Source organism: Netta rufina (assembly GCF_964035555.1).
Source record: "Netta rufina genome assembly, chromosome: 7".
Classification (NCBI taxonomy): Eukaryota; Metazoa; Chordata; class Aves; order Anseriformes; family Anatidae; genus Netta; species Netta rufina.
Genome location: NC_140130.1, coordinates 29,273,004 through 29,298,545, shown reverse-complemented (window position 1 = coordinate 29,298,545; position 25,542 = coordinate 29,273,004). Strand labels below are relative to the sequence as shown.

The 25,542-nt window shown below is 41.4% G+C and overlaps 1 protein-coding gene across 18 annotated transcripts in view; it reads left to right on the top strand.

Annotated features, from left to right (window-relative positions):
* Positions 1–25,542, top strand: part of ABLIM1 (actin binding LIM protein 1) — a 185,138-nt gene that overhangs the window by 56,742 nt on the left and 102,854 nt on the right. The window contains exon 2 of one of the 18 annotated variants that reach the window (XM_084290328.1): positions 15,858–15,956. The exons of the other annotated variants lie outside the window; for them this stretch is intronic. Within the exon in view, the coding sequence (XP_084146454.1) occupies positions 15,941–15,956 (16 nt within the window). The 5' untranslated portion in view covers positions 15,858–15,940. The remainder of the gene's footprint in view (positions 1–15,857; positions 15,957–25,542) is intronic. 18 annotated transcript variants of the gene reach the window in all.

Below are 25,542 nucleotides of genomic sequence, written 5' to 3'. Positions count from 1 at the left end.
TGCAGCTCTTCTGTAGCCATGTAAGAGGGACCAATGCAGGGACCAATCTCAAGTGGTTAAAAGAGTCAGAGGAGGTTTCATATAGCTTTTATGTCATGTGATTATGTGAGAAAAAAAGACTGCAGTTTCTTCTGATCACCACTACCCAGCAGATTGTACCAGTACGTCATGCATTAGCAGGTGTAACGCCTGTGTAGGGACATACAGCTGGGAAGCTGGAGAGCTCACTGCGGAGCTCACCTTTCTGCCTTGTGAGGATTGACTTGGGCAGCTGAGTTGACGTGTGTGTGCTCTTGCCTCATCTACCTGAAGGGCGGAGCCCACCTGGAAGCGTTGGTGAGGCTGGGTAATGGGCACCACTGTTGTTGGATTTCTGTGGCCTGTCTACATCTTTCTCAGATTATTCAGCAATACCTGATATCTGAGCTGAGAGATGCACATGTTAGAGAGCGCCCAGCCGTCTCCTCTGAGTCATCCCGCTGCATGAACACAGAGCGGCGATCCACCTTCAGCTTGAGCGATGGAAGCTGTTGTTATTTCGGGAGATCTGCCTTTTCCCCTGACTGGCCCGTGGTGTGCAGGCCAGTAAATTGTGAAATCTGGGAGAGACTGCAAAACAGCTGACAAGCTTCATTTCCTGGGGGTAATACTTGAAAATAGTGTTTGCTGAGATCTCTGATCTGATGGGAGATACTGTAAGACAGAACTCTAATTGCTGTATTTATTGAGCCCTGTCCTCCTCAAATACACATTAGTATGACCCCATAAAAAGGAGTGCAGCGATGTTGATTTGTGCTGGCTCTGTCCATGGTTGGTTATAAAACCCCAGGGAATGGCTGCTTAAAGGGAGCTGTGATTTCGGGCTTGTTTTCAAGATAACATAAAAGTCCTGCTATGTAAAAATAAAAAGCAAATGACCTCACAGGAAAGGAAAACTGTAATAATAGATGATCAAAGGCTGGGTTTGTGACATGGCATGTTCTCTTTAAAACAGTAAATAAAGGAGTCTTCTCTTCAAAGCCTGTCCCCATCAGATAGTACTTGAACTGTTTGGGTTTTGAGGGAAGAGTTAAATGACAATTTCTCGCCATGCTCAGTAAGCTTATTGTTTTAATGTTTTTATTTCACCTTATAATTTAGCAAAAGCCATACTGGAAGCAGTGTGCTTATTGCACCAGGCCATTTTGCAGCTATATACAGCTTCTGAGTGTTAAGGGGAGCTGAAGGCCTGGGCTGAACACTGCTGTTGTCTCAGGGAGTTTGGTGGGAGAAGGAGCTGAGGTTGTCTCTGAGAAGGGGACTTGTCTTGGGGTCTACCTGTAACTCCCCGTTTCAGACTATGAATGCTGTTCCAGTTCTTTTTTCTATTTTGCTTTGGGATTTCCTGTGACTTTCCAGTGCCCAGTTGATGATTAACTCTGCCTTTACCCAGGGAGAAATATTCATTAGATGATTAGATTAGCAAGTCACTGGAATTGGATTAATGTAAATACTTCTTGTAAGCGAAGCAGGAGGAGTTGGCACCGTGTCTGCAAAGCTTCTCCTGTTGGCCAGACAGGAAAGGGGAGAGGAAGAGAGCCCCAGCTAACCAGTCTTCAGTAGTTAGGGGGAAGCTTAAGTGCTTTTGTTTGTAATAGGCAGTGAAAGCTGCAGAAAGGATTTCTCCAAGGAAATCTACTTACGAAGTAAAGTTAGCCAGCCTTTGTATACTCCTGAAGGAGGAGGGCAAGCATGCTTTACTCTAACCTGTTCTCCGTGGCACACGCACAGGCCTGGCATGGAACAGAGGCTTGGTAGATTAAATGCACAGATGTGCATTTGTAGCTTATGATGATGATTCCTCCATAATAAGATTTCTAACAGAGCAAATTTTTTTTTGTTTTGTTTTCAAACTAATCCTCTTACATACCTCGGATAAATTCTTTCTCTTGTCCTGAATATTAATCTGATTTTCAAATATTCTTTATGGTTTTGCTGCAGCTTTTTGCATTCTCTGGAATGAGTTGCAATTGATTGCAATAGTTTTAGATGGTAGTCACCTGATCAAGCATACTGTCATAATCTCTTGAAGATAATCACTAAAAATATATCTTCCTTAATCTCCTTTGCTGGATAAGAGAAAAAGAGAAGGATCGGTAAGGGCAGTAGTAGACAGAGTACACGCACTACAGGTTACTTTCTGTAGCTCCTTCAGCATAGAAATGCCGTCCTTCCCCATCTTAAACAGCTTTGGAAAGCTGTGTGGATCAAGTAACAGTAAAGAATTGGTGCTGGAAAAGGTGAAATTCAGAAATTCAGTCAAAAGAATGTCCATTATTGAGGATGGGGATATTGCAGAGGTCTTGTATCTCATTCCGAAGCAGAGCATACTGAAGCAACTGCCCTACTTGAATCCAGATGACTACTACTTATGCGAGCGGTTATTTGACGATCCTGAGGATCTGGGTAAGTGAGGGCTGGCATCAGATATGGGGTTTTTGTTCACCGTATAGACTGAATACAGCTAGCTTATTATTTTGTGTAACAGCAAGATGCTTTATGACAGCAGGTGTACAGAAATATTTTTAGTGAGGAGGGAACAAGAATTAAAAAAAAAATAGAATCTGAATAGTCTAAAGGTAGATGTAAGTGCATCTCTCTCTCTCTGATCATCTTGGGAAAAAAAGAAAGCTTTAATTTGCAGAGGTACTCAAGCGATAAAAATACTTTGCAAAACCACAGCATCCTGTGGTGGTGTGTTCTACAGCTTTCCGAAGGGTTTTATGGAACTATATTTGGTTTTGTTTTAAAACCTATTGCTGAATAGATTCATTTGGAGCTGCCTAATTTTTGAATTGGAAAAGATTATTAGAAGTCTTTCCCTGTTCACCTTGTCACTTGTGAGTTTTAGACCTCTGTTGTATCTCTTATCCAGGTATCTATTTTCCAGGACAAATAGTCATAATTTATTTAGATGCTCTTTGTGCAGGAGCCTATCCATGCATTTTATTATCCTTCTTCCCCTTTATTTTTCTAGTTCTATTATAACAGTTGAAAACATGGGGCATAGAACTACACACAGTATTCAAGATGCAGCATAATGTGGATGTATGTACAGAGTCATAAAAATGCTGTCTGTTCCTCTCAGCAGTCCTTAATTTTTATTTATTTATTTATCTATTTCATTGATATTGAACACTGGTTTATTCCTTGATGGAACTATTCATTGTGGCAAAGCGGGAGGAGGCATTATGTTTTGAATTCATGAGCTTAACTCATTTGTTACAGTCCATCAAGAACTAAAAAAAAATACTACTTTTTTTCTGGAAATGCTGATCTATGAAACTGGCTATAATATTGTTAATCTGAAGCTTGCAGACAAATACAAAATTTCTCTTCTATGACTTGTGTTATGGACCTTGATTTTGATACCCCAGACTTCTTATGTGCTGAAATTCTGCCTGTCCTTAACAGATCAAGAGAACTACTACATACTTATCACTCTGTTTAGATCCTAAAAGTGTTAATATTGAGTTGCTGTATATGGTAGGTGGGTATTTCTTCAATATTTGCTTTCGGGTTTGATATTTCATCAGTGCCAGATAATTTTCTGTTCTGTGAAAGCAGTTTTTTAGCTAGTTAGCTCTGTACTCAATGAACTCCACAGTGCAATAGTAATATAGCAAAAAAAAAAAAATATATATATATATTTTTTGTGTGTGTGTGTGTGTGTGTGTAGTTACTGCTTCTGAGTGACCAATTCTGTTAAAACTAAAATTCTAACTAAGATAATGCTAGAACGTGCGGTAAATATGTAATATGGCTGTGACCCTGAAAAAGCAGGTATAATTCTGCCTTGCCACCCTTGCATTTCCCTCTGGTATTCTAGAGAGAACTTTGATGGATATTTTCTGCATTTGTATAAAGCACAATTTAAAGTAGAAAACTGAATGAACAATGACTGGCTATATGATCAATCCATGTGGGACTCCAAAGAAATGTTTTGCATTTGTAGCAGACTGGCAGCCACCTTTTTGCAATTTTATTCTGATTCGCATGGGACTTGAATCTGTCTAGAAATTTGCATTTATGCAGTTCTTCACTCAGTTATCAGCAATCACAAAGAATTATTAAGCACTAATAATAAGCAGTTCCTTAATAATCATTAAGCAAATGATTAGCATTATTTTATCATCCTGCAATTTGGGTGCTGGTATTCAGTAGGATGGGTGTTCTGGTCCTGGTTTCCAGTTGGGTGGATAATGCCAGCTGAAAAGCTGAAAGGTGTCTTAGCTCTGCTTAAATTGTGGTACTGTAACTGGAGTCAGAATTCCAGCTCTTTAGAAGAAAAGTAGTGACGTGGTTTCTGAAAAAAGGCCTGTTGGTAGAAGCTGTAAGTGAGTTTAAGATAGAAAATGCATGTGTCCATCCCTTAGGCCATGTGCCTGCTTGGGGATTATGGTGCCTCAAGTACTACAAGATTTAGCAGCTTATGTACGCTCCTGAAAGACAGGTTGTTGTCTGTATTTGGCTTTACAAACAGAGATTATAAATTTCCCCATCCAAGACATTTGGAGATTCATCTCATGTTTTTTTTTGCTGCTCATGAGTGGAATTATAGCCTTCTGGAAATGCCCTGTTCTTAGGTTTTTGGAGGGCCAGGAATCTTCTCAACAAGTGCAGAGCTATTTAGTATCCAGGAAGTGGGTCTTTGGAGTCTCAGGGATTTAACCTGTGCCATGCTTTTACTTAGCTCTCAGCATGAAAGTCCATTGGCTTCCCAAGGGGAAGGTTGGAGCATCTCATCTCATGTTAGAGAGCGGTGTGATGTAGACAGTTAACTGTATTCTAAAAATTGAAGATTATTTTTTTTTTTTTTTAGAAGAAAAAGAAAAAGACTTCAAAAGACATTTTGAATCACTGCAAGGTGACTGCAGGATGGGGATTCTTGGCTTCATTTGGCTCGCAAAGCCTGCTGAGCAGCCTTCACTCCCGATTCCAGGGAAGGTGGTAAGGGACTGCTTCCCACGGGAGGAATTGCCAACTGGGTGGTTTGCTGCCACCAAACCTGTGTTAGCCCAGCCTGTTTAAGCACATGGCTAGTTGTCTCTGGAGGCCAGACTCCCATACAAAGGAAGCTGTGGAAAAATGTTTGATATTAAGGACTAGCAAAAGTTGACAGCTCGTTGCAAAAGAGAAGAGGAATCTGAAAGAGAAAATTGGCTCGGAGCTGTGTGATGTTCCTTCTTGCCTGAGATTCTGTCATCTGTCACATGGATGTGATTCCCTGTGCAGGCCTCCTCTCTTCCTCCAACCTGAATGCTGTTCGATGCAGCGGTGGTGTACGCCTGAGGGAAAGGAGATACGTACCACATTATCTAACCGACCTCCTGCATGAGTTCAGTACCTGTTTATGTAACAGTCTTAATTCAAAGCAGAGCTTGTGAGAATGGCTGCTTGTGTTGGACCAGTTAGATGGCAAGGAAGACAGAAGGAATTTGAGAGGATGAAAAGGGCATGGGGGAAGTCCAGAGCGCATGAAGACAGCTCAGTGGTTGGACAGATGGAGGAAAATTTTATAAAGCATTAGATCCTGTGAAAAATGAGGGTCTGGAGAAAAGGTCCATTTGTAATGTGCTGATGGTGCTCATAGAAGCTCCCCACAGTATGTGTACCTATAGCCATAGGATTTTAATGCTGCTGGATGAGCTTGTAAGGTGTCCAAAGCTAAGCAATGCTGAGTGGCAAGTGGTGATTAGAGAGAGAAAAATCCAGGTTCTGTTGGCAATGTAGCTGGTACCCTTTCTTTAGATGCTGAGATGTGCTGTACAGATAAGGTGGTTCTGCTTTTTCATAGCTTTTTGGATAGATTCCTTCAAGTGAACAACCTCTCCTGGCTTCGCTCCCTGTTTATAAAAGCTCCCTGGTTTATAAAACTGACTTACGTGATGGAATATAGAGCATGCCTTAAAAGTTTCTGTGGTAATCCAAGTTTATGAGCATTGTGTCCTTCTCCTGCAGAATATCTGAATTCAGAATGGTCCTGGGAAGTCAGCTAGGTGGTTTGAAGTCATGCAGTTGATCTTCAGTGAATACAAGTCTAAGGTGTTGGACTTGCATAGGTAAAATATGGAAAATAACTAACACTACTACAGAAAAGCATATGGAGGATAACTATACTTATCACAATATAAATCAACTAAATGATACTACTGACAAAAAAAATCTATTATTCTGGGATGTGTTAGCAGATGTGTACAGCAAGGGAGATAATTGCTCTCTGTTCTGCTACAGAAGAGGCCACTGCTGGACACTGCCTGTGTTTGAACATCTTATTTTGGGAAAGATACAGATAAACTGGAGGAAAACTAGTAGAAGGCAGTGAGAATAATAAATTTAGGTAAGAAGACTTACATGGAAAGATTAATAGAATTAGGTTGGCTCAATCTAGAAGAGTGGAGATAAGTGAGGGATTTAGTCAATCTTCATGTATGGAAAGGGTTGTCAAATGGAGATGTTCTGCGTTGTACTGAGTGAGATTAGCTGCGTTTGCAGCAGAGAAGACCTACTTTGCATAACTGTATAACTAACTTTCTGGATGCAAAGGCAGAGAAGTGGAGGAACAGTGCCAAAGCATGTTGTGCAAACGGGTTGCAGATTTTCATGAGTGTCACAAAGGATCAAGGTGCTTGAGCCTACCTAGCACATGGCTATGTAATCTCTTGAGTCTCTTCTGAGTCTGTTTCTGTGATTACAGATCACTGTCAGTTAAGGACCTGGCTGAGTGCACTGATATGTTTTTTTTTTTCTCTTTGTTGTTTTTAAGAACCATATGGTCCTAGTGTCTTGATTCAATTCAGGTTTGTGGGAAGCTGTGTTTCTTCCCCCTTGAATCCCTGTTTTTCTGCGGATAGCTTTGCAGTGTTATAGTAGAGATTCATAGGCATATTGCAGTGTTCTTCATGGACCAAGCATGCCATCAAGGTTGGGCTCTTGTCCTGGGAGCAGCATCTCTCTTCCAGGTGTTTTTCAGCACCTCTGGAAGTTGGTTGTAAACCCCTTGTGCTACCAGTGCACAGCTGGGGGTAGGCGTGAAGGATCAGGTGTGCCTGATGAAGCTCAGCCAAGCACAGCTAAGCTGCTGTCCCCTGGGCGCCTGCAGTGGCAGAGCCATTCTAACAGTTGCCACCACTGAGTGAGAATCTTGCTTTTGTCCTCGCTGCACAATGCCTGATGTTAAATAGCAAGGGCTTGTGCACAGCATTCACAGGTGAAAGTACTCTCTTGCTCACTCCCATTACGGAAGCTGCTTGCTACTCTGCCCTTTGCCACAGTAATAGTGTTACTGGCTTTTAATCCTGCAATGGTTGCAGGTGTTGAAAATATGGTTGCTTAGTTCATCAGCTTTACCAGCATGGGGTTGCTTTTCATCGCTCATCTGCTAAACGCGGGCAGATGTTGTCACCTGTGGTACTCCCAGAGTCACAGCGAGGGGCAGCAGCAGGCTAAGTTTACCTGAGGCAGTTGCTACAGTACTTATCCTACTAGGGATAAATTTGCTTGTGAAAATACCTGAGTACTGGTTTCATGTTGGAGTAAGAAGTATAGGCGAAACTCCCTGTGACAGGCCCTAGAAGTCTTTGGTTATGTAAATGTGCAGAGTTAGCTTCATTCAAAAAAAAAAAAATAGGAAAAAGAAAAGGTAATTAATTAGAACAAGTTCTTTGTCCTCTGTCTATATGCTGTATCTACTCCTATTTAATTGCTGTGCCATTTTTATTTAAAGTATTTGAACATTTAATGTCTTCTTAACCCTTGGCTCCCAGTTTCAGCTTTCCATTTGCTGTGGGCCAAGTCACTGCCAGTGTCCAAGATCAACCTAACTTAATTTGCTTAGTGGTACATTGGTGGTTTAGCATTAATCTGCATTAATGCAGCATGGTTTAGGGCAACTGCATTCACCTCTCTAGGGCTTGCTGCTTTCTGTCTACATTCTTTGTTATCTGTTATCCAATAAATAACAACAAAATCGCAGTTCCTACTGTTACTAGATACTAGCAAGAAAAATTAGCTAAATAGCTTTGAGTAGAAAGAAAGAATGAAAAAATTGGGGGTTTTGCTTCCCGTGTCACTATAAAAAAAAAAAAAAAGAAAAGAAAAGGTAATATTGGTGTAAAGATTATTGAGGGGAATTTAAGTAGGGATCTCTTTTGCTCTGTAACTCCATTACACTGATGAGTGCAGTCAGCTGTGGTGGGAAGGAGCATGTTTTGGCCACACATCTCCCACTGTTTACAGGGAGCCCTGCTTTTGTTCCGTATCTGATCAAAACTTCCTCTCCCGTGTCTGTCCCTTGCAGTTGTATAATCTCGTTATATTAATCAAACAGCTGAGGGAGAAGTGCAGTTCCCTTCCTTGGCAGGGCAGAAACAGGATGGCTGCTGAGGCCTACCTGAGGCGGGCGAGCTGCCCACTGCCCTGCTTCCAAGGGGCTTGGGGCTGCCACAGCCTTGTGCCAGTGACCCAGGCCAGCTCTGCTGGTGGATACAATGCTGGTGGCACTGGGATGGGGAAGAGAGGTGTAGGAAGTGCTGCTTCTTTTCCTCTGAGAGCCAGGGTCTGAGCTCCTTTTCCAAAAGGTAGAATAGTGGGAAAGACTGCAGAGCCGAGAGAGGAGAATCGGAGATGGCTGTCTTCGCTCCCTTTGATTTTGACGCTGGGGCATGGAGGGAGTAGAAGAGGAGAGAGAAGCTTGGCCTTGTCCACTCCGTATGTCCCTGGCTGAGGAGAGGATGAATGCCACCTGCTGTTGTTTCCTTCTCCTCCATTATGTGCAGAGATGGGGGTATCACTGAGCCGGCTGTTGTACACCGGGACCTTGGAAGTATCTTTAGTTTGGGACAACGATAGATGTTTGGTAGACCTCTGTGGGCTTTTTCCAGTGAAAGGGGAGACGGGTAATGGAACAACAAGGGCAGGAGGGAAGCAGCAGGAGTGTTCTTCACCCCAGTGTTTTCCATGGATGAGGGCCCTGCCATACTGAGCATGTTGCTCATACATAGTAAAGGTGCTGTTAGTCTCAAATGTATTCACAATCCTGCATGCAGACAAGGTAGAGCTGAGAGGGAAATCAGAAGACAATGTTAGAATGGGAGCTTGTGATTACAGGTTTTGCATCATCCTGCTTTTCAATTTTGTTTTCAATTATTTTCCTTTAGGGAGCAAGTCTTTATGGTAGAGTATCACAGAAGCACTGCAGTACCAGGGAATGTTTGTTGCTGGTTTGCTGCTGTGTGTGAATTAGATATGAAACTGTCTGTGCAGTTTTCAATGCAGATCATAGAAATTGCAAAAATATAAAAACAATTAGCTTATCAGTATTCATCAGTACTTGGGAGATTAAATACTGTTTGTATATATGAGATTAAATACTGTTTTTTAAGATGGCAAGCTCTCCTTCAAAATATGTGACTCTCCTTTGGAGTGGAGGCCATGAGCCATCCAGTTTGATGTAAACTAACAGCGAGCAGACCTTCTTACACAGCAGCAAAATCAAAATAGCTTTTGTAGTTCTGTTTAAAAATTCCAGTCGGTGCAGATATTGGAATCAATTTTGCCTACTCTATTTTGAATATCAGTTTGATCTGTGTCTCCTAAATACTGTTGAAATGGCAACAAATAATTCGAAGGAAAGTTTCGAATCTGTAAGTTTCTGCGTAACTGAAGCAAGTGACTTCCCTAGCTAGGAGATAAAATGGAGAGCCACTAGTGGAGAAGTGCCAGAAGCTGGAGCAAGGCGATGAAAGATCTGTTCATTGTAAAAGTTTGTTTGAATATATTAATATTACACTATGTAGCCAAGTTGCATCTGTTCAGAAAGCATATTTTTATCTTTCCTTTGAGGGCCTCTGTGGTTCATTTGAAAGGACACAGGACTGGGAAATAACCGTTGGGAGTGAAGTATATTTGCAGGACAGATCAGATGCCTTTTTTAGAGTCCTATTTATAGTTTATGTGAAATCAGAACAGAAGAAATTTGTCATCTGGCACAGTAAAAAACAATTAATCCAGTTGAAATGTAAGGGTGGTGTATATCCAGTGTCTGTGATGAGTTGCCTCATCCTCGGGGACTATGGACTTGCACTGTTGGCTGCGTTGCTGTGTGTTGTATCGTTGAGGCATGCACCAAAGGTTAATGCTCAGTGAGATGCTCTGTCACATCTCTCGCGATTGCAAAACAAAGAACTTGCTGCTTTGCTCTGCAAATTAACTGATTGGTGGAAAGCTGCTTCAATCTGTTGTTTCATAGGCCTCTTGTGGAGAAATTCTTTAGACTAGAGAGTCTTTATTGCCTTCCTGCTGGTTTCACTGAGCCCCAAACTCCCAAGACAGGCTGTAGAGGTTATTCTGTGTAGTTAATCCAATTCTGAAGTGGATTATCAATATCAAATCTCCTTAACCTTAGGCATGTACAGTAAAGCATGACACTTGTATATACTCTTCCCTGTCAGGGATTCCTGCCTTCATGCAAGTTATATGCAGTGTTTGTCAGTAATCGTCAAATGGTTACTGACAGCATGTGCGTATTTTTATCTGCAGCACTACTGGTTGTGATTGTGAATTGGCTAGGCTAATTCAGTTTGTAGTAGTTGAAATGCAATGATTTTGTAAGGTAAGTTTATAAACTTTATGAAACAGGTGTTCATAAAGCATGATCTCCTTTCTAAGGATTAACAGTAACATAAGCAGTTTGGAGGCTGCTTGTTATATCAATAATGTAATTGCTGTTCAGAGGTAAATGTTTATATGTACCTACAGTGAGAATATTACCCAACAGTGAGCTTTGTATATTTTTGGAGCCACTGCAAAGAAGTGTAATGTAACCATCTTTTCTTATCTGTTTCTAAAGATAAGATGACCTGGAGGTTTCAGGTGCTTTTTACATAAGCTTGTGTGTTAGAGGTTTCTGAACATTTAGAGTGAAGATGAGCATCCCTGTTTGCTTGTTTTGTTTTGCAGTAAATTAAGCATTACCATTTTACTGTTTTATCTGTATTTTTTGTAGGCTGCTATTACTGTTATGCAGAATAACAACCTACTAAGAAAATCTTGCTTGGAAGTACCTCATAAAATCAAATTCTGTTTTAAGAAAACCAGACTACTTAATAGATCAAAATCTGTCAGTTCATTCCTGAGGAATCTGGCTTTTAAGAATATGAAATGTTTCTATTTAAAAAGCAGTAAGCCCTCACATCCTGGCAGATCAGAATAAACTACACTATGTATTTTGCTGAATCAGATGATGCATTTGGTAAATTTTAATTTCATAATTTCATTTTCTGCAAAAGAATGATTGCATGATACTATAAAGAGCAGTATTACAGGGTGCTTGTAGTCAAAGTAGCACGACATAAGTGGCAGAGGAAAGCACAGCATAGAAGAAAACTCACAAATAGGACCAAGGCCATCGTGCATTATTCGCCTGCAGATCAGTCTGATAAGAGTAAGGCTACTGTGATTATCCTAGCATGTAGGGTCACAGGACTGCAATATGTCCTTAGGAAGCACATTCCTCTCTAGTGAGTGCTCCCCTCTGTAAAGTTGTGTTAGGGAGCCCCGAGGGGATGTCATTCTGTGGGGCCTTCAAAGCTCTTCAGCATCCTGCCGAGGAGATGGGTGAGGAGAGGCTGGCAGCCTAAGGTCATTGCACGGGCTGCTGTGTGAACTCATGGAGGCAACACTGTGTGGGGAGTATGGAAAGGCTACAGAATGAATAACTGCCATGAAGAGACTTCTGCAACTCACCTGCTGGCTTCAGAAGATAGGTAGGTTGGCTGAGGGTACTGTAAGAACCTGGAGAGGTAAAAGAGCAATGCATGCAAGAGCAGTCAAGCACCTGGGAGCGAACACCCAGCTATTCAGACCCATGGTGTAGGAGACAGCTTTTTCAGGTACAGGCTGAGTTCTGCCCAGTGGCATGTCTGAAAAAAAACTGAAATCATCAGCTTTGCATGAGTCAGTTGTCTGTCATCTTTTGTGCTCGAGTCCATAATAAGCATCACTGCTTGTGCTGTTTTCAAAGGATGGAAAATGTGTCAGTTGTCCAAGTGGCTGAGGACAACACATCAGAGGAATAGACTGCTGGACTGGGGTACGTTCAAGAGGAGCAGAAGCCAGGAAATACTTAACTGTACAACTGGAGAATGCTGAAACTGGAAACTGTGTGCTTCAGCATCAGGGCACTGGGACCACTGCAGAGTTGCAACAAATCCCCTGTTGACATCATTAGTTTTTCTTCAGAACAGGCGTGGTTAAGTTAGGATAACAACCAGAGCAGGCCTCCTTTTCCTTAAGAGCATGAGGGAGGGGGATTTCCTTCTTGGAGAAATCAGCATTTTGCAAAATTCCCTGATCAACACTTTACAGAAGTGGTGACTCTTAAAATTGACTGAGGTTGTGCAGCAGCTAAGCTGTGGAAGCTTGTGGCAGGCTTTCTTGTCAAAACTGTTTGTCCTAGGCTTTTTGCTGGAAGCAAAAGGACATTAACTAGAGGATATTTTCCTGGATGTTATTTATTAGTACAACTTCTCCCCTTTCCCTTTGTGTTTTCTAGCAGGCAGTTTCCATCACTATTAGATGAACAAGAAATTTCAGTTAGTCTTTAAAGAGTTTTATATAAACTATGTACTGATACTCACAATCCGTGGTCTCATCTGTGAAGAATGAGAGCAAGATAAAAATCTGAAAGCCAACTTTTAAAATGAGAATAACAAATCTTAAGTCATGGCTAAACTGCTTAGTATCTTAACATTGATTTTTCAACATTATCACCGTACAAGAAAAAGCAAACCAAGCTGGTTAACTCTTTCCCTTCGTGGTCTCTGCATGACTCCCATGCCTTTTGCTGGCTGCACAGGGTATTTTTCACCCTGAAGTAACAGTAACATAATTACGCTGTGTAGTTATAGTGTGCTCTTTGGGAATCTTACATCCTGGTTGTGTTCAAGTGAGACTCGCTATTAAAATTGTACAGTACAAAAGGTTATGCAAAGGAATTTTTTCTTTCTTTTAGAATATGCACCCCTGAATAAGTACCAAGCAATAAGTACCAAGGTTTTCTTTCTAGACTTGCTAACTATTTGTCTTTCCTCCCAGTTTAGCATATATGAGTAGATTCTGAATTATACAGCAAGGTAAATTTTTGTCTTGAGGCTTGAAACAATGAGATTAAAACAAAAAATGACCCCAGTTTAAAAAGATTTTATTTACAATACCAACAGCTGATCTCTATGTCTTCTTATGCTGGAGTAAATTACATTTGACTCCTAAAATCCCCAGTCTAATACACTGCAGTCTGTATTTTCAAATTTATTTCTGTGTGCATGCTGCAGTCTAACCCTGCAGCTTTCTATGGTTGAGACATGCGAGGAAAGGCTTCCATTCAGCCACAGGCGAGATGAGATATGGCAGTGCTAATCTCTAGCATATGTGAAAAATGGATGTAATGAACTCAGAGAACAGAAAGTTCAGATACCAGCAGTCAGCTTCTGTGTCAGCAGCTGCTGGAACAAAAAAAAAAAAGAATGATAATCATCGCACGCCTTTGCAGGGTGTCAGAAGGAAAGAGTTAATGGTACCCATGCGTGCAGAGCACGGGCTGCTCGCACATCAGATCCAACAGTTATGAATGAAGGTCAGCCGTGCCCCTTGCAGGCTGCTGGCCCCGAACTGTTTACAAAATACGGCTTGGGAAAGAACACAGCCAGGCTGAGTTACAACCTGAGCGTCTCCAGGGTGTCAGCGGCGTGACACAGCGTGCTGCGCCCCAGGTTGGTGGGGCTGGGGCTGAGCTGCTATTAATAGCAGCACACTGAGTCACAGAAGCAAGAATGTCAGACTGCCGGGGCTGCGCTGCTCTTACACATCAGGCTGCTAACAATAGAAAGCCAGCCAGGTTTGCTAGAGATTTTTTTTTTTCCATGCACATGCCTGAATCTCTGTCAGTCTCTCTTCCTAATTTATATAGTTATTTATTAAAGAATGTCACTGAATAAGAGATATTTTGGGTGAAGTGGACTGGTTTATTTCATTTCTTTCTGTTCTTCTGTGTGGCATTTATGCAAAACACTGAGAATTTATTTACTGCAAATATTTTTAATGATGGATGTATGCTGTGATTTTCCAGCATGCATCAGCCATCTGGTGCTCTGTCTGGCTGATGCCTACAGTTTGTTTCCTTATATTAATTTTTCCCTCCCTACATATAGTGGCACTGAGAAGGGATTCCCTTGTGGAGGTGTGAGCTCCAGTGCCTAAAATACAGAGGTGCCTCTGGCTCTGGGCTGAACACAGAGCTTGCTGTAGGCTGCCTCGTGAACATAATTGCACCTCCGTCATGTAACCTAGCTCAGGTACGGCACTGAGCTGAGGCCGGTGAAGCTGCAGCCCAGTGAATCTGCCCGGCCTCTAGCCCAGAATAGCTTTGTATTCAGTCCAGCTCTCTTCTGCTGAGGTCACCTCTGTCCTTGGCAAGTCAGTTCATTTTCCTTTGTCAGTTTCTCCACCTCTAAAACACAGATACTAAAATTTACTGCCCAGTCAAAGGCATGATGGGGTAGGTTTGTATTGGCAAAATCACTGGTAGCTGGCTACAATGAGGAATAAAGTTATTTATAAACAAGGAAAAAGTAGCCTATAAATACGGGAGTATTGCTACTTGATACTGGCAGTATATATATGGATTGAAAACACCACATTACATTATTTTAATGAGCATTCAGGGTTTTGAATAATCCTATTTCTAAGCTTTTTTCCATAACTGGGAATAAAATTGTGCTTATGAAAGTCAGGCTTTGATTCTCACCTGACTCTGAGGTGGTATCTTCTAAAAGAAAACAGAAACATTCTGAATCTTGCTGTAAGACATTGAGACCTGGCAATATTGTAAAGGCTTTGTGGTTTTTTCTTTCTTTCTTTTTTTTTTTTTTTTTTTTCCAGCTCTCTCGCTGCTTGGTTCCCTGACTGCCTGTGGCCAGCATTTCAAACAGAATTGTGTAAGAGGGATGGAGCTCCCAGCCCTGGCTATCTGAGTGCATTGCCTACCTGACTCATGCTGTGAATTCGGTCTGGGGCACTCCCTGGCTGTGCTTCTAAACCCAGCTGCCCACTGAGTGGCTGCAGATCTGATTTTTATTATTTTTATTGTTATTTCAGGCATTGAATAGAGTCAGCATTCCAAGTTTGCAGAGATTATACATGCTGCTCTGTTCTGTACTGTGGTCAGATGACCAGAGAGAGGCTGTGTCTGATGTTCGGTAACAGTTTTAAAGCAAAACCAGGGGTGGATAAAGAGTGCTCAGCAGAGAAAAGACACCGTGCTGCAGCCTTCCTCAGCATTTGTATGTGTTCATCTTGTGTTTCCCCATCTCATCCTGGCTCAGTTTGAGTAAATAAAATAAGGAACTCATAAATACACAGTGTCGTGTGTGTTTGAACATTGCTCCTCTTTTCTCCCACATCTTCTCACTCGCAGTCTTTTGCCAGTCATTCAGGAGCAGACTGCATTGCCAGCTCTGTTCTGTGAGGGCAGAGGAATGCAAGGTGGTGTCAGTGACTGGGAGCCGGGGACGGGGAATTCGGCATTTGTTACACAGCAGCAGCTGTAGCTGGGTGCTTCGGCACAAGGGGCAGAGTCTGCACGCAGGGTACAAGCCGGAGGAAGAGACCACAGTGCAAGAAAAGGCACAAGAAGAAAAGAGACACGACGAAAAATAGGACTTTATCAGATTTTGTGGGAGATCTGGCTGAGGAAGATAACTGCCTGGAATAAGCTGCCTTTTTATTATTATTATTTTTTTTTATTATTTATTCCACTTCAGCCAAACACTGCTGGAAAAGAGCTTGTGTTTAAATTCCTTCAGCTAATTCTTGCTGCTTCCACTACGAAGAAAATTTGTTTGCCATGGTGAAAGAAAAAGGTAATTATGTTTATTGGTAGACTGGAACTGAAAAGACCTAATTACCTGAGGTCTAAACTTTCACATTTAAAATTAAGTGCGTCTTCATTGACAGCTGCTTTTTGCCTTTCTGTAGATGTGATGTGCCAAAAGCTGCATGCAGTGGATTGCTTTGATGATATTTGTACCTGTTTTAGTAAGGGCAGCATCTTGAACACACCTAACTTAAGGTGTTTGCTCAGCTCAGTTCCTTCTGAGTGTGCATGTAGCTGTTGTTTCCAATTTTACTACAAGTTTGATTAAATTCATGATTTAATTCAAGTTTGCTGTTGATTTTTTTATTTTTTATTTTTTAACCTGTGTTAGCTACAGTTCAGGGAGCTTTGACCACCAAAGCAGTAGCTTACTTAAGATAAACACATCCAGCAAGCCTGGACTTGACAAGGTCACGTTTTTCCTTTTAGCGAAGAAGTGGCTTATATGGGAGTTCTATATAATGTTGGAATTTTGCAGCAGTAAATGAGATGCATTTCAATTGCCTATAAGTAACGTGTTAAGCCTCCTACTGAAGGATTTACTAGTCAAAGAATTCAGGAATGGTTGTGGAGTCTTTCTTCACAGTAGTAGCACTCTGCATCATTTATTGCATTATAAAGATGCAAACTACGTTTGAATTGTATTTGAGCAGTGGGATGGATGTGGTTTTGGAGCATTACATTACCACAGATACAGACTTTAGTCCCTGTATTTTGAGGAGGAGGATCTGTTCTCTTTACTTTCCAGAGGGCTCTGTAAAAGCTAATGTGGGATAAATTCAAACCAGGTAAGCAGAAATAAAAAGCAGTCGTGTTGAGCGAGAGTGAATAGTTTCTCAACTCTGAACACCCACACAGTGATTTAATGCTATAAATGAAACAAATTGAGTGAATTTACTCTCATTGGGATTTACGCTGGAGTGAGCAGGACGAACTCTCAATAGTCTGCTCTAGTGTATCTGATACTTGCAGAGATTTGTGGCCCTAAACTATCTCCTGATAACTTTTGTTGATGAAATGTACTGGTCCAGCATAAATAGTATGGGATATTTAACTAATTTGAGACCCATTACTTAAGATTTACAGGATCATTTTTATAATGTCCTGGCTGTGAACTGTTGACCTGCTACCAGTATCGGTAAGCCATACCAGGGATGGTTTAAGAAGCAGTTTCATCCCAAATCCTTGCAGCTATAAGTTTCAGGGATCCTGTATCATTTGCCTCCCATCTTTCCAGAAAAGCATATTGTCATTCAGCTTATCATAATTGTCGCTTGTTTTCTAAGATGCATTTTGAACTTAGGCTGTGGATTTTCTTGAAATGCACGTTAAATATGTGTAGCGGTTTTAGCAGTGCAGTTTTCATCCTTTGCTACATTTCTGCTCCCCACCCAGCTGATGCGCAGTTGGTTGGGCTTCCCATGCTGCATGGGGCTGTACCTTAGGAGTACTCTGCATGAAATTTGCAGAGTAATTTTTTCATGAATTTGCAGCATGAAAGTTGTTACTAACCTGTAAGGAAGTTAAAACAAGCCAATAATTTTCATTAAAAAACAAAAAAGCAAGGGAGATGATTTGCTAGAATAATGGGAAAAGTTGACAATAAACAGCTGAAAATAGGAAAAGGACTTGTATTTAAATTGCTTCCTTTTCCCCTGCCTACCAAGTGTGATGAATTATTTACAATAGCTATTAATATTGATGTTGGATATAAAATTTGGCATCTGTTCACACAGATAATAGACAAAAGAGCTAAATGCTGCCTTTAACTTTGTGATGCCTTTACTAATGTTTCATACATCATGGCTGCAGAATGAGAAAGGATAATACTGTTCAGTATTTTTTTTCTTTAATCTTTTCTGCCTTACTCTTTTCAAATAATTTCTCCAACAGAAGTTTGTAGGTCACCTTTTTGTTTTGTTTATTTTCTGTGTTCTCTCCTTGCACTTTATTCTGCTTTCCCCAGAATTTCAGGCTTTGTTTCAGGCCTGTATAGTACAGCTGGTCCCCTCCCTCCCAGCCACTGCCGGAATTGTTTTTAACAAGCTGAAAATGCCTTCAGCCTGGTGCCAGTTGGTAAACATGTTAACTAAGCGCAGGAGAGGCTGGTTTCCACTAGAAAAAATGTGATTCCAATTCACCGAAGTGCAAAATGATTAGTAACAGTTTTTAGCAAATTAGCATGCTTCATTATGTTCAGATTGTGGAGTGATTTCAGTGTCTGCCTGGTCAATTCATGTACAAACAAAATAAAATCCTGAGGCCAGGGTGTTCTCTGCTGACACCAAATGGCTCTTCCTAAATTGTGTTTGACTGATTCCATGTTTTTGTGTCTCTCGTTGTGTACCTGTCTCTTTCCAATTATGAGCCCTTATTACCTAGTAATAAGGTAAAATTATTGTCACGGTGTTGTGTCTAAAGATGACTTGCTACCTATATATCCTGCAGCAGAAAGTTTACATATGTGTTCTGTGTTTCTTGTTAATAGCTGTCTTCTACAAAGCCTATACTAATAGCTTCAGTCTCAGTTTTTCTGTGTTGAGGTGGTTGTCTGAATTTTGAGCCTGCAAGCCACATTGCTGGATAACGTACATTGTTAGAGCTTCATTTTTCCCTCCATTAGTTAACCACAACTGAGGGTTTAGCCCTGGTCCTTGATTTCTGACCTACTGCTGATGGCCTGGCATTCATCTGCCAGTCTGTGACAATGTGGTGGGAATTGGCCCTTTGTCTGATGAGTTCTTGGACTGGGTTGTACATGGCCAAACCCATGGAAGTGGAGTAGTAGCTATTTGTGCCAGGCTTCTCTGTGCTTGGAAGGATAAGAGGAGAAAAGAGGAAGGGCTGAAGACTTTTAGGGCTGGGAAGCAGGTGCAGAGATTTCATGATTTGTGTTCTTCCCACACTGCTTCTCTTGCACCTTTGGTGCTGGCACCTGCTGGGTGCCAAGCTGCAGTAAGCCCCATCGTGTTTCCATGTTCTCACAGATGCCTCTGTGGATATTCAGTTGATAATGGTTTTCCAAGTAAACAAGACAGAAAACACCGTTCAGCAAAACGTTAGCATTTCCTGGATAATTTGGCTTCTGGTATAGTTAAGCCTTGCAGAGAGATTTAGTCCTGTGTTGTTTTTTTCATACTGTTGATAAAGCATGATGCTGATAACCCTTAAGGTTATGATCAAGAAGATGTTTTTGTGCTTGTGGTGGCTCCAGTCTTGCCTCCTTTTCCATTCCCACATCCCTAAATGCTGCGAGTCTCCAGAGCAGCTTTTGTTCTGCCCTTTCCCCTTGAAGTAAATTGGCCTGCTTTAGCTGGGGCTGGACTTGAAGAGCATAAAAAATGTTACCCGTGTGTTAATGTCAAGGTGTTCTTGGTGTGGAACTCTCTCACCAGTGCTCTGCTTATTTGCAGTCTCACCATTTATTGCCAGTGTGAAGGAATAAAACGTTGAACAGTGGGATCTGGATTCTGACACTTTCTCTGTGTTGTGGATGTTACTGATAAACAGTCTTGATATAACTCACGGCTTGGGAACTTTTATCCCCAGGTGACCTGGGGAAGTCTCCAGGTTTGTTGCTGTTGAATCACTTGACAAAATTATGCATTCACACTTCGTTGGGGGAAGATTGGGGAGTTTCCTTTTCTCTTTGCTTTGGTTGACTTTGTTAAATTTACTTGTGCCTGTCAGTTTGCTTTTGGGGCTCAGCATTTGGGGTTTTGTTTTGATGAAGTCAATGTGCTGACTTTTGTACAAGCCACAAAAAAGGCATTTTATAAATACATGTGGCATTAGGAATTAAAAAAAAGATACTTGTGTGGTTAAGGTACTAAACTACAGAACCGTTCTGTGTTAGACTCTTAAGGTGACCCTGGGGGAAGTAACTTGATCTCCCGCTTTGTTAGTTGATCTGTAAAATAAGGATAAGAACATTCCTCTTGTCTGCCTTGATTATTTGTATTAGGGGCCTTTGGAGCAGAGAGTTTCTTTTACTTTTCACAGCTATCACAAAGAAATATTAGTCTTGGATTTCAACTACTACCACTTGAAACAAAAATCCAGTGGTATGTGAAATATCTTATAAACATCTTATTGCTTTTTAAGACAAAATGATTGTAAAAGAACTATGTTTTTATTGGCAAACTTATGGTGTTGCTTGTTCTCTATTTTCTCTTTCCAAATTTATTTCTAATACTTGATTTCAAGTTGCAGCTCTGGTGTGCAGCGCCAGAGAAACTGAGAGAAACAAAAATAACCAAAGAGATGCCAGTTCAGGCACTGCGTGTTTGCTGCACTTTTTGCGTATTTTTTAATAGCACTTAGTTCACACCGGGGCATGAGCATTCAAGTCCCGAGCCAGGCCATGCAGTCCCACCAGGCCCCATGGCCGCAGCACCATTCCATGCATTCCTCGCATCCCAGCTGCCTGCAGCAGGCAGTCCCCGAAGATCTGGTGGCAGCTATTTCGTGCCGAGAAGCGGGAGAACTTCTGCCATTGATGCTGGTGGAGGGGAGGGCCTCGTGGCTTTATTCATTAACTCTGAGACCAGAGAGTTCATGGTTCAGGTAGTGATGGAGGCAGTTAAGCTATTCCTCCTTCCAGAAGAGATAAAGGGAGAGCCCCAAGCCCACAAAACTGTTTTGAGTTGGTGGGGGGTTTTGATCAATTTAATTTGTCGCCAATTAACAAACTTCCGATTCTGCTGTTGAAAAATAAGAGCAAACAAACTCATACTTAGACAAACACACCCTGGCTTCTCTCCTTCCCCCTTCCTGGCCTCCTGGCCCCAGGCCCCACGCAGTGCCTTTGGTGAGGCAAGGGTGCCCAGAGCTGATCAGCGCGCTCAGCTCCTGGCCTTTGGGCGTCCCTTTGGTCGTACCCTGGCACTCCACCGGGGCTTGACCACAGCCCGTGGGCCTCCCCTTGAGTGTCTTCATGTGATAGGACAGTCCTTGTAGGTTGGGATAGGGTGATAACTGGGCCTGCCACCGTCGCAGAATTGGTCCTTTTTGTGTCAAATGAATGCATAGTGGGGAAAAAGACCAAGTTCCACTAATCAAAACGTGGTGTATCCTTTGTGTGGGAGAAACAAGAGAACAGGATTTTGTTGTTTCTGGGGGCAATCCATAACTAATTTAAAAAAGGATTATTTGTAACAAACATGGGTTTCCACCTAGAGAACAGTCAGTATCCCCAAAAGGGTGATTAATCCTTGCCTTCGCCGAGCCTGGATAGCTTTCGGGCTCACTGGGGATCTGTCTGAGAAGAACACTTAGGCTTTGTCTTAAGCTTATTCTGTTCAGCAGAGTATCTCTGTGAGTCTAATTGAATCACTGGGATTTAAAGCCAAGTAAGTGCTTCGGTGTTGTCTCAAAGTTGGACTCCATTTGCAGCAAAGTCATATATTTCATTAATGGCAATGATTTTTGTGGTGTAAGTTAGCTGCACTGTTGTGTAGGAGGTGACAGTGAGAGAAATAATGCTAGCTTTCATATGGGCTAATCATAAAGTACTATACACCCAGAAATGATATATGCCTTGTATAGCTCGGGGACATATGTTATTTGCTGTTTTAAATTACATATTGACAGGAAAACAGAAGCTGGAAAGCAGAGGAATCTCCTCAAAGCTGCAAAGCGAGGAGCAAGCGCTAGCATAAGGGTCAGACAAAGTAATGCCTGTTCAGAAGTGAAAATGTTGTTGGATTTCTACTGTACAAAAGCCTAATAGGCATGGTTCTGTAAACAGTGTCACCAGGGTAGCTCGCTAATTTATTCCCTAATTCCCAGCGCTGTTAGCACCAGGTTGATGTCACAGATGTTAATATAATCTGCATGGCAGAATTGTGGAACTTGGTGTTAGTTTAGGATCTTAAAATGATACTACATTAAAGAAGTGATTCAAGTAGAAACACAGCCTTGCAGAACAATGAGGGTTATCTTTTATTACTGCTACATCAAACAAGAGTCAATAAATGTTTAGGTTATTCTAAGAAGTGTGTGTTTGTTTTTCTCTGAATACACTTTGAAGCAGCATTGATAGATTTGAGAACCTGTTTGCTACCCACCACCTCAAGTGCTAGCTAGAGGAACGATGGCTGAGCACAGGTCTCTGCAAAGGGCCTCAAAGGAAACTCGTGATGGGAAGACTTTTGGTGGTAACTGAGGGACATTTTATTATAGATTCTGTTTTGAAAGGTCTTTGTGACAGCCCTATTTCTGTGCAGGCTTTTCCCCATTTTTCATTCACACATCAGACTGCAGTAACGGCAGGGGTCCCCTAAAATCCATAAGTGGATTGCGCTAAGCTAGCTCAGAGGCCTGTTTGATGTTTGAGTGCTGTTACAGGTCAATGCTGTTCATCAGTAAGATGGAATTTCTGTGCTCTTTGGAAAAAGCCATTGCTTTTTCTGCTAACTTCAGCAATTTGCTTTGTGCAGCCTTGAGGATCTTTGAGGACTTGCAGTGAATGATTTGACACTTCTGTTTATTAATTGTTTTGAGTAAAATTTTGGTTCAGACGTCAAATGATGTGTACTCAGAGAGTACTCTGAGGAGCTCTTGAATTTCCAATTACCCCCATCCTATGCTAGGGGAGAAAAAAAAAAAAAGACACTTCTGAGATATCTTGATCTTTTTGTGTACAATGTGTTGAAGGCATATACAGAACAAAATGATCTTACTACTTTCTAGGCAGATACAGTTGCTGCATTACAGACTTGCAGATGTTAGATGTGAGAAACATATGCCTCCATCCCTTTGGTAAGGAGATTTGAAGGGTGAATAGATTATCTTGAAATTCTGTCCTTTAGTAAGTTGGTTGAGCAAATGCAGAGAACTTTTGCTGAAGTGAGGAAGATAAAAAATAAAGGTGTTCTCAGAACATTAGATTAGGCAGTCTGAATTCCCTATCTTTTTATCACCCAATTTGTATCTAAATCTATTTTTGTGAAAAATTACTCTACTAATATAGAAATATGACAGACTAAAATCACTGGTTTGCTAACTACCTATCCAGTAACCCATCTGTTAAGAATCATGTTGAATAATGTAATTTTTAATTCAAAGACTGGCTTAGCTTAGTCAACATTTGTTTCAACATCGTGTTTCACAGCAAGTCTTAGCTTGCTGCATTCTTCATTGTAAGTTTAGTACTTTTTCATTACTGAAAATAGGCTTAAAACTGCCTACTGCTTTTTCTTGTTTGAACTTAAAACAGCACTTGATCATAAATAACAAGCTGTTCATTAACTCCTCTGAGAAAGGATTATTTTTTCTTAAACACAGGTTGTCATATATGCTATAATGTAGCAAATACAAGCAGAATAATTTTGTCAAGTCTTTTTGTCTCTGCAGTATAGGACATGCTACAAAACATGCTCTATGTTCACTGTTAGGAACTTGTGGCAAGTGAGCAAGGCAAGCACGTGTGGACAGAGGAGGTGAAATTTGGTGTTGGCCAGCAAATGAAGGCAATGCTACATGTACCTGGCTTAGTGTAGACAGGCTCTGATGCTTTTGTATCGAGAACAGCATCAGTGATACTTCCACAGTTATTATACGTATGCATGTTTGTGGCATGAACTTTCAATTTTTTGTATTTAAATAACAGTGGACTCTTCTCTCTTTGATTCCAAATTGCAGTTGTTAATGTTTTAGGTCATTACTTGGCATTTGTCTCTAAACCTTCTATTTCATTCTTTGGGTGGCATCAGCTCTACCTATGCAGTTTGCATACTTATGAATATTTAGGGAGTACCTAAATACCAACTTTTTTTTTTTTTTTTTTTTTTTTAAATGGTATGTTTTGTCTTTTTAAAAAATGGCTTCTGGTAAGAAGATCTTCACATGCTATTTTCATGTAAATTACGAGTTTGATATTTTTCCTTAGAATGTTTTCTCAACTGTTCTTGTGAACTCTCCCAGCCTCTCATCCTAGTTAACTAGTTCCACTCATTAATGCCATTATAACTTATTTTTGCTTTTAAAGGATCTCTGAAGATAGCAATGCAACCTATTTCTAGGCTGGATAAGTGCTGCGATTTGATGTCTTATTTTCTTCATAGTGTGTTGTGAAAAAGCTTTAGTAGTTACCTGCCAAGCTGAGGGGCACAGGGGGTGAAGAGAGAGTCATCTGTTTATTAGTGTGTTGTAATCCAGCCCATGGCTGGCCATGAGATGCTATTTTGAGGATAGATACCTTTGGTGTATTTTGTTTATTCTAGCTGAAAAGCTGAGGCTGAGGAAGCAAATGTTATGGTGATAACTTAATAGGATACAGAGGTAAAGTGTCAGTTGTTCTTAGGTCTTCTCTGTTTTCAGTAGCAGGCTAATTGGAATAACAAAATAACAATACTTCTGTGAAAAATGCCAGAAAGCATCTAAAAAATATAGCAAATAGGAGCTTAAGATTTTTCCCCCTTTAAAGATGGCTTCTCTGGTTATATGTAGACTGTTAGAAAAGCTTTAAGACAAATTTCCAGGAAGTGAGTTTTAAAATGTGATTCTCCAGGTACAGCTTGAATGGCAACAGCATAAGCAAGCTGCAGTCTAGGATTTTGCCTTAGGCTTTTTCCTACGTGTGTAGGCACGCAGCTCGCTGCTGTCTCTGCAGGGAGTGTCTCCTGCCAGGGTGTCCCACAGTTCCCCATGATCCCTGTCCCATGCCTGCAGGTAGCGACCACAGAGCCTGCTCTGTCTGCTCCTGGCAGCTGGGGGTTGATTTCAGTCTTGGTCATTATTTGGTCTCCTCAGCCGATGGTGTTCTCAGACATGAGATTCAAGACTTGGATCTGCAGAGAAGCAAAACAACGCTGTATTTGTCACCCTTCTTTTTAACAGGTATCTCAGTAGCACCTCAAGGCTCCTCTGTGCTGGCCTTCTGTCTTCACTATGAGAGCACAGGGCAGTGATGGGGCAGGCCTGCCCCTTGAGCATGTTTCTCTGGTGCCTTTCATCCCAGAGCAGCTTTTGATACAGTTCGCATTTCTGAGCTTGCTGTCTGTATTAAGCCACCCGTAAGATGTGAAGGGCACAGCTGTGAAATCCTGAAGGTCCCCTCACCTGCGCTGCTCTGGGTGCAGGATGTTCTCAGTGTGCAAAAACCCTCCAGAGGCTGCGGAGATAGAAATCATAAAAACTGTATATCCTAGCAGGAAGTGAAGAGTCCCAGCTGCTACAACACGGTCAGAATGACTGAGCGTAACCCCACGTTTATCTGCAAAGGTAGGCATGCAAGTATGAAAACTAAAAAATGGACCTTTTAGACAGCACTAGCCTATATCCTCCTCATGTTTAAATTTAGACGAAGCTGCTTTTTACTTCAATTAAGAGCAGAATTGAAGCCAGCATATTTTGCTGTAACCTCTGCTTTGCAGCATGCTCATAGCAAGGCGTTTCCCAGAAGCTTCTTTCTGACTTCCAATAAAAAGCCGAAGTATTTTGTGGCTTGCAGCAGAGCCGTGGAGTCTTGCCAGGACAATCTGCAGCTCAGAGTCACTTAGCTCGTCTGGTTTCCCAACAGCTCTGTGCTCAGGTCAAGCTCAGGGAGAGAATCATCAGGAAGGGAGGCT